General features: G+C 39.7%; 1 protein-coding gene across 6 annotated transcripts in view; it reads right to left on the bottom strand.

Moving 5' to 3' along the window:
- Window positions 1–14,776, bottom strand: part of slo (calcium-activated potassium channel slo) — a 536,051-nt gene that overhangs the window by 422,437 nt on the left and 98,838 nt on the right. For all 6 annotated transcript variants that reach the window (XM_053796374.2, XM_053796365.2, XM_053796360.2 and 3 more), the window contains exon 5: window positions 7,133–7,300. In XM_053796374.2, coding sequence (XP_053652349.2) covers window positions 7,133–7,300 — 168 coding nt within the window. The remainder of the gene's footprint in view (window positions 1–7,132; window positions 7,301–14,776) is intronic.

Below are 14,776 nucleotides of genomic sequence, written 5' to 3' on the forward strand. Positions count from 1 at the left end.
TCTGTCATTTCAGCAGAGCCTTCAACATAGGAGGGATGTGGGTGGCCTTACTGTTATGTACAAGGCCAATATTGTCAAAGTACCACACTTGGATCCACTTCGAGGACAGCATGAAACAAGCTTTTATGCCACAAGACGGGCAGAAAGCAGCAACTTTCCTCTGGCTGTACCCTTCTCCAGAACTTCACTCCATCTGAGATCCTATATACCCAGGATGACTCGAGTATGGAACACATTCGTACAGCATAATGATGTCAACGAGATAAAGTCAGTTGATCAAATGAAAATGCTGGCCCACAGATGGCTCCAACTTCATCCTGTTCCCTACTTGTATGTCTCATAACAATAAAAATACTTTCAAATGAGCTGATGTAGGTAACAGCTCTTAGCTTGCCAATAAAGTTAGGAATCCTTAACCTGTAAATAGCTCGTCAATAAAGCTAGGGATCCTTAACCTTGTCAAACCCTGTGTAAAAAAAAAAGACAGAGAGAGAGAGAGAGAGACAGAGAGAGAAAGAGAGAGAAAGAGAGAGAAAGAGAGAGAGAGAGAGAGAGAGAGAGAGAGAGAGAGAGAGACAGACAGACAGACAGACAGACACAGACAGACAGACAGAGAGAGAGAGAGAGAGAGAGAGAGAGAGAGAGAGAGAGACAGACACACAGACAGACAGACAGAGAGAGACAGAGAGAGAGACAGAGAGAGAGACAGAGAGAGAGACAGAGACAGAGACAGAGAGAGACAGAGAGAGACAGAGACAGAGACAGAGAGACAGATAGGAAAGACGTCGAGACAAATTGTGTCCCTCCACACTGTTTTATTACCATGAATGGAAAGCCCCTCTGTTTTTTCCATATACTGTAATTCATTTGTTAGTTCCACTGTACACCTCACTTTTCTTGAAGATGAAACCCAAGACTTTTCAATCGTGCACCATTTTTCTTGAATCGATTACAAGAAGTATGATGCTTAAACAGATTGTAACACATTTCTACATACACCATACAATAAGCAGGAGTTAGCTCTAAATCATCAAATGGAGAAAAGCCTTAATCTAAAATTGTAAACAATCAAAGAACACGAGTGTAGCATGTGACTCGACAGTCAGTACCATGTGGAAACCAGAGTCAGTGAGGCAAAACATCTCAATACTCAGTTGTTTACCTTTAAGCCTCACCATACAGTACAGTAGGGCTGCCGCATCCATGGGTCCGGTTTCCGCCATTTCAATTATCTGCAGTTTACCCTGGCCCAAAAATAACCCTTAATTTTGCTTAAAAATAACACCAAAGTGCAAAAGTAGTGATGCTGACAGTTCTTCAAAGCTTAAGAGAAGTCATGAAGTGTTTTCAGCAGTGAAAAAGTGCTAATTCTCGACTTGTGTGTAATCGATCAATTAAACTTTATCACAGGTATGTATGTAAAAAAAAAATATAAGTTTTACTACTATCCGCGGTTTCAGGTATCCACAGTAGGTCTTGGAATGTATCCCCCGTGGATATGGGGTCCTACTGTATGTGACAACCATTTGGTAATAGAATCTGAACAGAACGTTGTTCAGAGAAAGATACCATATTGTTTTACAATAGTAAATAATACTGTTATGCTAACCATATATGTAGTGTATAAGTTAGGTAAGGCTAGTTTTAGTTCAGATTAAAACCTTGCATTCCTTTGTAATTCGCATGTAACTATAAATAAGCTAAAATTATATGAAAAAGTCTTATTTGAAAACTTTAGTTGGGTCTGTCACAAACTGTTTTAAAAGGTAATCCTGAACCGTGTCAAGAAAGTCATTAGACTCAAGATTTTCTGTCACATAGTTCCAATCAATTTTTCTAAAGCTCTGCCTAAAACCACAACATATATATGTTATACATACATATACACTGTTTGTGTCACTCTGTCAGATAAATTAGGATCATTCTGTAAATCATGTTTTCATCTTAAAAACTAGCTTTATAAAATATAAAATTTCTTGATGTAAAAATGTAAAACCTCCTATGCTATGCACAAATATTTTTATTGCACTGCAAGCTGGAAGGTTGATATATTTCCTGGCCAATAGTGCCCCTATGTATACTATACAAATTTATTATTAATGACATGATGCTAAACATATATTACATAACATACATCATATCATTTGATCAGTGATGTCATGCACCTCATCAAGTTACACAAAATATTATAAGCAACTTGAATTTTATCAAACATTAAACAAGAATGATGTCAGGCTCCATGTAATTTACACAGTACCCACCTGGCCAGTGAGCCAAAACACATGGAGACATGAAGTGAGGGGGAATGCACGTCCAGAGAAGTAAGTCAAGCAATGATCTATTTCAAAATTGGGATATAACAGGAGAGAGCAGGTCCACTGGTGTAGCTGTTATAACTGGCGTGACACAATGAGGCACCAGGAGCAGAAGTACCAAGGGCCAGGAGCAGCAAAAAAAGTAATCAACTTGGCTGCAACTTCATACATGAAGGATATTAATCACAGCTACAGCATTATAGTGAACAGAAGAACATCTTTAATATAAGCAATAACATCAACTTGTCAAAAAAGAATGCAAAGTTGATATTCTACATACTAGTGATCCAAATGTAGTAAGAAATAGTTGGAGCCATGAATGTAGGGGTAATGAAGCAGAGGTGGCCAGGCATTGAAGCATCTCATATGGGCCACTCTGCCTGGTTACAACAGCTCCACACAATACTGGTTTTACTGAAAAATCTGACAAAAAATTATCTTTCTCAACTCCTACTATAAACTCCTCTCCCTCTTCCATTTGCATACTGATCCATATATGGCTACATGGGAATTGGCAGTGAAACAGCTTTAAAAACAAAATTTTAAAATACCTTTCACAGATCTATAAGAAAAAGAAATGAAAATAATTTAGAAAACAAAAGATTGCTTAGATTCCTATACCTCATTGCATAAGGGACTTGTCAAAACCCAGAAGAGTTTTTAATCTAAAATAATTATAGGCAAGATTAATGTACTAGATGATGAGTTGAGTGGTTCTATATTGACAACTACGGCCAAGACAGGGAGGCAGTGGTTGGTGCAAGTGAGTGATGAATACAGCATGCAGTGCGTCCAAGGTGTCCAGGGAAGCCACCAGGCAGGCAGAAGGGCGGGGGCATCCAGGCTCAGCCCAGCCCCAAGCACCACATAAAAACAAAATTGGATATTGCCGACCTGGGGCCACCCAAACCCACACATGCTACCTTTCAGGTTATATATTATACAGCACCTGGCATTGTCATCAATACAATCACACCCCAAGTATACAGTCAGACTTGTTATATCACACAAATAAATACCATTAAGCAATGAAGCTCATATGAATGCAGTATTAGATCAAGCTTCAACAAGTCCAATAATAATTTCATATCACAAAAAAAAAAAAATAAAACAAAAAAAAAAAAAAAAAAAAAAAAAAGACTTAGAAAGAAAAATTTAGATATTTCAATCCATTCTGGACCATTATCAAGGACTCCTAAAGTTTCCTTTCTAAGTGTGGGCTTTTTGTGATTTGTTCCAATCACATTATTGTGACTTTTATTCTTCATAATTTCAGAGCTATGAAGAATACTGTATAGGGCCATTCATGGGGTGTAAACAGGGCAATGATGTGGCAGCATGGGAAGGCTGGGTGAGAGCCAGGCAACAAGCACAAGACTGGCTCAGACAGTAAGGATGGAGCAAGGCAAGGTCGTACTGGCTGACAGACAAGCGGCAACACAGAGAGAGATATATGTAGGCCATGTTGCCACGTTTGAAAATCAGTCTTACGAGAGAAATCTGGCAACCATGTTTAGATAGTCAAAATAATCTTAGATTCAGATATATAAATATTTACAAAAATTATTTTTTAAGGAAGAGTAATGTTAAAATAACATTCATAGAATAGAAATACCTATGTCTTGATCCCTATATATTCCAGGGCCTAAACTTTTTTCTTAGTGTGCATGTGTGTGTTATCCCTTGATAAGTGGCACACAGTCTGGTGTGGTGTTTTATGTGGTGGTAGTAGGAGAGGAATGACCACCCACACTGCCACTCATGCTACCATCCATAAAATCAGTATTCCAATGGAGGATGACAGCTAGAGTGGCACTTGCATTAAGGATCAGCCTGCCACACTGCAGTGTCATCCATGCCACTTTTTGTATTTTTTTATTAGTGGTGATGAAGATGGTATTTGAGAGCATAGGATGAGTCACCCTGCTACCTAGGCTACCTTCTGCATCACCTCCAAATATGATAATGAGGGTGGGCAAGCACTTGCAGCAAGAGGATCAACCACCCAGACACTTATGTCACTCCCATCGCCACAATTAACCATACAGTATGGTACAATAATGGTGATGAGTGATAATGTGAGAAGGACAGCACAAGGAGTCCAGACCAACAGTGTCTTTGGAATGGCCAAGGTGTGGTTTGAGTGTGGCACAGACAAGCACTCTGTGTGGCAGCCACGCCACTACCAGCGTGCGGACAGAAATGGCAGTATTGACAGTACATGTCCAAGCTGGTAGTTACTCGGTCCTCACAAGCCACAGAGGAATCACCTGTCACAGTGTTGGGGATCATATGGGTAGCCCACACCCCTACAAAGGCACAAGGGCAATTAACAACACCAATAAATATTTTCTAAACATAGCATTTATTTTACATTTTACTGGTTAACCTTTGTGTATATCCACTAGATATGTATAGCTCGTAGGAGTGTACCTCGCATCGGTACTCTGAGCTCTGGCATGGCTGAGGTGCAGTCTGCTGGTGCCACCTTGGTCTCTACTGCTACAAAGTGACACAGACCCACCACATAGTAACTTGCACACCTAGGCTCACTCATACACACAAAAATATGAAGGATAGCATAATGAGAGGTAGAAAGTGCAGATGTATTTAAGAGTATGAAGTAGAAGCTGGGATCAGAAGAAGCAGGACAGAATTTAACTAGGAAAAAAGGCAAAATAAAAATAAAAGCACGCTGTAAGCACTACAAAGAAGTTACTTTATGGGAATTCAACAATGATGATGCTTTTGCTAAAATGCACGTTCAATTGTGACAGCACAAAAAAAGTTTAAAAGAACAAAATACACTCATTTACGCTATCGGTATTTCTGGCGTGTACTGTATTTTAAAAAATTCATGAACAAATTATTTCTAGATATAATGTCATATCAGTTATCCTAACTAACCTATGAGATAGATGAAGCCTCTTTCAAACTATTCATCACAGATATCAAAACAAGAAGTAATAGTGCTCACTGATACTGAAAAGATATTGGTATTATAAATGGAGCTGAAACATTTTAATAAAATATCTAGTTTTGTGATTCTGTGCAGTAGCTCAAGCAGTTTAAATTCTCCCAAAAGTAATAAGCATTTTGTGACTTTAATTAAAGCACTACCACAAAAATAAAATGCTGGACATGAATATATACAAAAATTTACATACTAGAGTAAAGACTTTAAGAAAATAGGAATGAAACACCAAGGTTGGTGCACTTACTGCAAGGTTACAGCAATATATGTTTAAGAAGTGTACATTCTCAAGTAGAAGGCAAGCTTCAACTAAAACAGATTCACAATGGCATAGAGAGAATAGATGTCCACAACATTTCATATAAACTAAGTGGGCTACACATGAAAGTAGCCACTGCAGAGCAACACAAAAAAAAAGTGTGGTGCTTTATAAAGTACATGGTATGATGCCAGAGATATGCAGTGACACTAGTACACAGTCAGCTCACACTATAGGGTGTTATAGCCACAGCATCACAATCATGTGCTAACACCATTAAGCACTCAAACAACTTCACTTGCACAGTTACTCGAACCAAATATATTTCAGTAAATTATATGAAATCAGCATGAGCATCAAAACAGCTTTGTAAATTTTACACTAAACAGTTTGATAGTATAATTTTAACTGGAGACTACTAAAACTATTCTTGGTGAAAAACTAGAGCACTAGCAGCAGAGCTTGTGGCAGCAGCAGACAGTGGGGTGTGTGCAGTAGTGTTGGAGGGGGGGGAAAGGGGGTTATAACCCGGGCGGGGCCCCTGCCGCAGGAAACCTGCACACACTGCAATTCATCACGAATGGTGTATATTGACATTCCAGATACACAGTGTGTGTTGAGGGTATGTCGTAAGAGCCCCGGGCGGGTGGGGTGCGTGACAAAGGCAAGCGGCACCAGCAAGGTCTTGAATCCCTGGCTAGTGACATCTGCCCGTGACAGGTGATTCCCATAGTAAATAGCAATGAACAGAAGATATTGAGGTCAAGAGAGAAAAAGCAACAGAAATAAATTAATTTGTGTGCAAAAGAGATACGTAAACTATTATTTTTATCTACAATAGTTTATGCAAATATGATCCTGAGTCCCCTTATCAACACTGCCAATTCCAACGGTTAGTTTATCAACTTTATTAAGTTATGTGCAAACTGTAAGTAAATAAAATTGTTTGTTGTATAGCAATATCAACCACTGATCCTATTTTGAACATAAAATAAAAGTTGTGCATAAATATGGTAATAATTTAATACAGTAGCTTGATTAGGCTTCCTTAGAATAAAATTGTGAAGTACACCACTGTGAATTGCGGGGGCTAAACCAACCTACATTTGAATTATTTTAGTAAAATTTAAAGGGTGAGCTGGGGTGCCTGAGGAAGGACTGGTAACAAGGACTTGGCAGGTCAGAAAGTACTATACCCTTCCCTGAAAGATGCTGACAACCAAATAGTTAATGTTATTAGAACAGATCTTTCTCTTGTTCAGGTATGATATAGCAAAGGAGAGGAAATTATTTTTTTGGAAAAACCACAATGATGTAGATAAAAATGTAGAAAAATGGAACACAAGGAGGGAATCTTTCAATGTAATCTTGTATGTGGCATAAAACTTATATCCTGCATGCTCATGTTGTAGTATAGTATAGTACATCCCAATCTAGAAAACAGCCCACTTGTGAAATAAATGAACTAATATATACACATACATATACATACATAAAATGGAGGATCTGCAAAGCTCCCTCGACACCCCAGCTTCCTAACAAAATGAAAATATGCAAAAGCTCCAAGCAAGAAAATAAACTTACCAAACCGACGAGGAGAAAGAAGACAAGAAAAGTTCTTCCAAAAACGGTATGACAATAGACATCACCATATCCCACAGTGGACATGGTGACAATAAGGAAGTACACACATGTCCAATATGACAGGGGGTGAGCATTTGTGAAGTCTAGTGGGTCGCCAGAGTTCTCCAACTGTAAATAAATTTAAGGCTTAGTCACTGACAATTAGATGAATGTTTGTCACAACTGAAGGCTATAAAAAAATATATTAAAATTACTAAAGCACATATTTTTAAAAAGTACTCATTTACAAATCAAGTACAGTGGACCCCCGCATAACGATTACCTCCGAATGCGACCAATTATGTAAGTGTATTTATGTAAGTGTGTTTGTACGTGTATGTTTGGGGGTCTGAAATGGACTAATCTACTTCACAATATTCCTTATGGAAAAAAATTCGGTCAGTACTGGCACCTGAACATACTACTGGAATGAAAAAAGTTCGTTAACCGGGGGTCCACTGTACACATAATTCACATACATATTAGTTTTAAGTTTACAGATATGCTGAAACAAAAATTTCTCCCTGAGGTGCCTCGTAACCAAAGGGTAGAACATTTAACTAACAACTGAAAGGCCTGGGATCAATTCCCAGATAATATGAGACTTATGGATATCTCCTTACACCTTGTTTCTATTCACCTATAGGTAAATATGGTAGACAGCCACCTTTTGTGTATGTCCAGCCACTGCATATCCAGAACTTCTTGATTCACATTCTGCATTTTATTTTCACCTCTCACTGTGAATGTCTATTTTTTTTTTTTTGTGCCAGCACAAGCGGAATATTTGCCCTCCCATGTATCTTGGGTCTCTCTTGTTTTACACTAGACCAGTGGTTCCCAAACTTTTGCAGGTTGCTGCCCTCATGGCTCCCAGGCCACATCCCTAGTGCCCCAACACCTTTTTTTGGTATTAATTAGGTTTACAACAAATTCAAAACAGCAACTAATCTAACACCATAAACAAGTGTATTTATTTCACAAATAAAATTAATAAAGTAAACCAATATACAGAGGTCCCTCGTTTATCGTCGTTAATCTGTTCCTGGAAGTGCGACGATTATCGAAAAAGATGATTTTCGAATCAATTTTCCCCATACGAAATAATGTAAATACAATTAATCCGTTCCTGACACCCAGAAGTATTAAAACAAAAAAATTTTTTACATGAAATACAGATGTACTACATAAACAATACAATGGGACATGATGAATGAAACATTAACAGCAAAACACTTACCTTTATTGGCGATTCTTCTTAGTGTATCGAAGACTGGAGGAGGAGAGAGATTGGATTAGTTACTGTTTGGAAGAGGAATAACCTTCCATCAACACCTTAGGTACCAAGTCCTTTTCTGGGGTTACTTCTCTGCTCTGTTTCTTAATGCCACTAGGACCAGCTTGAGAGTCACTGGCGTCCTGTCTCGCAAAAAGTGTCCAGAGAGCTCTGTTTCTGGCGTCTCTTTAAAACTTCCCTAAAATGGACCAAGAATCTGTCACTGTACAAGTTGCCGATATGGCTTGCAACATCCTTCTCAGGGTGATGTTTCTCCATAAATCTTTCCATCCTACCCCACATTTCAAAAATCTCCTTAATTTCTGAAGAAGGCACCTTCTTCCATCTCTCTTCCTCCTCCTTCCTTCTTCTCGTTTATCCACACCAATAACAACTTCTCAACCTCTTCGAGTACTGGTGATCTCATTTTTGTCAGCATATTTACCCCCTTTGCAACAACAGCTTCCTTGACTTCCTTTTTCTTGGCCATGATGGAAGATATGGTTGTGCAGGATTTGTTATACATCCTGGCCAGTTCGGCCACACGTGTGCCACTTTCATATTGTTCAATGATGTTTTTCTTAAATTCAATCGCATTTCTCGCCTTCTTTACCAAAGGCTTGGCACTAGGAGCTTTCTTTGGAGCCATGGTAGCTTATTTAGCACTTGCAAATACTAAAATGAATGGATTATGAAATATTTCATATGAACACATGAGGGGACTCGCTCACTGGTAAACAATGGCACACTGGCTGGGAAGGGAGGCCGAGGCGGCTCAGAGCTGTGAGTATGCATCCAGGACGAACAACGATTAGCGAGTCAACTGACCATTTGCGAGCCAATGTTTGGGCTAAAATAACGCGACGATTTCCGAAAAGGACGACTATCAAGCCCAATATTATCGAGGGACCACTGTATTTAACCCTTTGACTGTTTTGGTCATATATATACGTCTTACGAGCTAGTGTTTCGAACATATATATACTCAATAATTCTAGCGGCTTCAAATCAAGCAGGAGAAAGCTGGAAGGCCCACATGTGAGAGAATGGGTCTGTGTGGTCAGTGTGCATGCAGTGCATAATGAGAAAAAAAAATTGACCATTTTTTTGGATTAAAATTGAACTCCAAGTAGCGGAAATATTCGATTTTTACCAATGTTCAAGGGTAAGCAAATCACACCACACGTCCAATACACGTCAACTGGGGAGTCTAATATTCTTTCACTAGTGCGCTGATATTATTTATATGATTTTTACAATAATGCAGTAGTCTGCTAGGACTTTGGGTAGTTTCAAATTTAGGTTGGATAAGTACATGAGTGGGAGGGGTTGGATTTGAGTGGGACTTGCACATCAGAGCTTATTTCTTGGGTAGCATTGAAAATTGGGTTGGTCAAATGTTTTGTTAGTGGGATGAATTGTAAAGGACCTGCCTAGTATGGGCCAACAGGCCTGCTGCAGTGTTCCTCCTTTCTTATGTTCTTATGTTCTTATAACAGTAAATTTTGTATTTTTTTTTTTTTCAACAAGTCGGCCGTCTCCCACCGAGGCAGGGTGGCCCAAAAAAGAAAGAGAATCCCCAAAAAGAAAATACTCTCATCATTCAACACTTTCACCTCACTCACGTATAATCACTGTTTTTGCAGAGGTGCTCAGAACATAACAGTTTAGAAGCATATACGTATAAAGATACACAACATATCCCTCCAAACTGCTAATATCCCGAACCCCTCCTTTAGAGTGCAGGCATTGTACGTCCCATTTCCAGGACTCAAGCCCGGCTATATAAAAATAACCGGTTTCCCTGAATCCCTTCACTAAATATTACCCTGCTCACACTCCAACAGATCGTCAGGTCCCAAATACCATTCATCTCCATTCACTCCTATCGAACACGCTTATGCACGCCTGCTGGAAGTCCAAGCCCCTCGCCCACAAAACCTCCCTTACCCCTTCCTTCCAACCTTTCAGAGGACAACCCCTACCCCGCCTTCCTTCTCCTACAGATTTAAATGCTCTCCATGTCATTCTACTTTGATCCATTCTCTCTAAATGGCCAAACCACCTCAACAACCCCTCTTCAGCCCTCTGTCGAATACTTTCATTAACTCCACACCTCCTAATTTCCACACTCTGAATTTTCTGCATAATATTTACACCACACATTGCCCTTAGACAGGACATCTCTACTGCCTCCAACCGCCTATTTGCTGCTGCATTCACAACCCAAGCTTCACATCCATATAAGAGTGTTGGTACTACTATACTTTCATACATTCCATTCTTTGCCCCCATAGATAATGTTTTTTGACTCCACATATACCTCAATGCACCACTCACCTTTTTTCCCTCATCAATTCTATGATTAACCTCATCCTTCATAAATCCATCCACCGACACGTCAACTCTCAAGTATCTGAAAACATTCACTTCTTCCATACTACTCCTCCCCAATTTGATATCCAATTTTTCTTTATCTAAATCATTTGATACCCTCATCACCTTACTCTTTTCTATGTTCACTTTCAACTTTCTACCTTTACACACACTCCCAAACTCATCCACTAACCTTTGCAATTTTTCTTTAGAATCTCCCATAAGCACAGTATCATCAGCAAAACGTAACTGTGTCAATTCCCATTTTGTATTTGATTCCCCATAATTTAATCCCACCCCTCCCCCTAACACCCTAGCATTTACTTCTTTTACAACCCCATCTATAAATATATTAACCCTTTCAGGGTCCGTCCCGTTGATCAATGGTTTTATGCTGAGTGTCCAAACCATAGATCAACGCCAAAATTCTAGCGCCGTCAAATTTAGAGCGAAAACGCTCATAGGCCTACATGTGAGAGAACGGGTCTGCGTGGTGGGTGTGCGCCATAAACAAATAATCTAGGCGCCCGCATAGCATTGTGGGAACGCCGGCTCAGTTACTCTTGTTCACCATGCCTCGTCGCAAGTCAGCTCTCACTCCCCGGAAAACTAGGACTCTCCTCTTCCTATCTGATAGTTCTGACACTGATGGAAGTGGAAATGAAGACGAATTCTACGGCTTTGATCAGTTAGTGACCGAAAAGAATGACCAGGATATCGATAATAGTGCAGAAAACCCTGACGATTCTCAACCTTCTACCTCTGATGTGGGCACTCGTGACTCACAGTCGGTTGTTCCTCATCGCAAGAGAAAACTAATATTTTCGCGTGGCCAGGCCTCTGACTTCAGTAATGATGATAGTGACGTGGACTGTGATTTTATTGCGCTCGACGATCAATCGAGTAGTGATAGTGAGGAATCATATTCACCAGTGAAGCGTCGGTATGTTCGCCGCCGCATGCGCTCGGGTAGTGTACCCTATGCTGTGCCCAGGGGACGGAGTACATCCCGTGGCCCAACACCAGTTTTAGGTAGTGATAGTGAGGATGATGTGGCTACACTTGGCATGGATAGACCACAGGCATCAGTGGATGGTGTTAGTGGTGATGGTAGTGGCACCGCCATGCGTGACTCACGAGGCCACGCTGGGACCCACGCTGCTGACTCGTCAGTTCAAGGACAAAGCGGAGCGCCAGCCACCAGCCCACCACAACCACAACCACCCGCACAACCAGCCTATGATGTCCAGTATCCACCAGCAAACCGTATGAGGGATTGGCAGCAAAATCCCAATTTTGTTCCCAAGCCTCACCACTTTGATGATTCTCAAAGTGGAATTCTACCTACTTGTCCTCTTGGAACCACGGCCAATGAACTGGAATTCTTTGAATTATTCTTTGACCATTCATTGATGGAAATTATTGTCAGGGAAAGTAATAAGTATTTTGAGTACACCATGGCAAATACGATCTTATCACCACAGTCAAGACTACACAGGTGGAAAGAGACGACTGTTGCAGAAATGTATTTGCTTTTTGCAACAATAATGCTTATGCCTCACGTCTATAAGCATAATATAAAAGCATACTGGTCCACAGATCGGCTAATTTCTACCCCGGTCTTCAATGAAATCATACCAGTGAACAGGTTTATCTTACTCTTACGTATGTTGCACTTCTCTGACAAAACCAGGCCTGACAGAAGTGACAGGTTATACAAGATTAGAAATGTTTTCATGTATCTCAAACAAAAGTTCAGCATATACTTTTATCCATTCAAGAATCTTGTAATTGACGAGTCTTTGATTTTGTTCAAAGGTAGACTGTCATTCAAGCAGTATATACCGAGCAAGAGGAAACGCTTTGGTATAAAACTGTTTGTACTCTGTGATTGTGACAGTGGCCTGGTGTTGGATATTGTTGTATACACGGGTAGTAAAACATTGAAAGATACCAAGATGTTATTGGGTATCTCAGGTGACATAGTGAGAAACATGATGGCACCTTATCTTGGTAAGGGGCATACATTATATACCGATAACTGGTACAGAAGCCCATTACTCAGTGATTTCATGCGAGTGAAAAAGACAGATGTGTGTGGCACAGTGCGTTCTAATTGTAAACATATGCCCAGGCTCAACGCAGGTGCTCGTGGTGATGACGTGCAGGTGTTTACTGCCAATGACATCATGGCATTACGGTGGCATGACAAACGAGATGTCACATTGTTGACAACCATTCACCGTAATGAAATGCAAGACAGTGGCAAAGTTGATCGAGTGACTAATGAACGTATTCGAAAACCAGTGACAGTGATTGATTACACACAAAACATGCGCTTGGTTGACAAATGTGACATGAGGATTGGTTTTGTTGACTGTGTTCGTAAGAGTTACAAGTGGTACATTAAACTTTTCTTCCATCTCATGGACATTTCAACGCTCAATGCATATAATATGTACCAAATAAAGACTGGCAACAGACCACCGTATGGTGAATTTTGTTTGTCTGTTGTCAGACAACTCATAATGAAGTACCAGGTAACAACACCTGCTATACAACATGGTCCTCGAATTCCTCAGGATATACCCAAGCGTTTGAGGAGAGAAGGTGATCATTTCATAATACAGCTTCCTTCAACTAAGAAGAAATTTGCTCAGAAGAGATGCATTGTCTGTGCACAAACAAAACAACGGCAACAATGATGCAAAGACACTCGGTTTATGTGTGAGGAATGTAAGGTGCCTCTGTGCATGGTGCCTTGTTTCAAGGAGTTCCACAAGCCCCAGCAGTTCTAAAACCATGTCCAGTGATTGTAAATATGTAAATATATGATAGAACATTAGTATTATACAATATTTGTGCATGTTTATTGTAATAAACAACAGTGGTAAACAATAATATGATAATAACTTTAGTGCGGTTATTGTGTTCAATACAGAGAGTTTATATATATACATTATATGCAGTATTGGTCTCTCAGGCCCCAAATGTTAGTAGGAATAGAAAAAAATTGGAAAAGAAAAGAAAAAAACAACTAAAACCACAAAATCATGTAATGCGCGTATGTGGAATTCGTCGATGTTGCCGCCACCACATCATTTTTGACAAACTTCTTGGCACTGTATCTCAGTAAGTACTGATCAGATTTTTTTTTTTGTCTTATTACCTTCACAAAAATATGCTCTTTAATTCTGTAGGAAAAAATAATTTTTTTTTTTTTCAAAATTTCTTGGACACTGGAGCACCACTTCAGATTTTGGCCTTGGACCCTGAAAGGGTTAAACAACCATGGTGACATTACACATCCCTGTCTAAGACCTACTTTTACCGGGAAGTAGTCTCCCTCTCTTCTACACACCCTAACATGAGCCTCACTACCCTCATAAAAACTCTTTACAGCATTTAGTAACTTACCACCTATTCCATATACTTGCAACATCTGTCACATTGCTCCTCTATCCACTCTATCATATGCCTTTTCTAAATCCATAAATGCAATAAAAACTTCCCTACCTTTATCTAAATACTGTTCACATATATGCTTCAATGTAAACACTTGATCTACACATCCCCTACCCACTCTGAAACCACCTTGCTCATCTGTAATCCTACATTCTGTCTTAGCTCTAATTCTTGGAATAATAACCCTACCGTACACTTTTCCTGGCATACTCAGTAAACTTATTCCTCTATAATTTTTACAATCTCTTTTGTCCCCCCTTCCCTTTGTATAAAGGGACTACACATGCTCTCCACCAATCCCTAGGTACCTTCCCCTCTTTCATACATTTATTAAACAAAAGTACCAACCACTCCAATGCTATATCCCCCCCTGCTTTTAACATTTCTGTCATGATCCCATCAGTTCCAGTTGCTTTACCCCCTTTCATTCTATGTAATGCCTCACGCACCTCCCCCACACTTACATCCTGTTCTTCTTCACTCCTTAA

The sequence above is a fragment of the Cherax quadricarinatus genome, chromosome 83 (genome assembly GCF_038502225.1).
Source record: "Cherax quadricarinatus isolate ZL_2023a chromosome 83, ASM3850222v1, whole genome shotgun sequence".
In the NCBI taxonomy this organism is placed as follows: Eukaryota; Metazoa; Arthropoda; class Malacostraca; order Decapoda; family Parastacidae; genus Cherax; species Cherax quadricarinatus.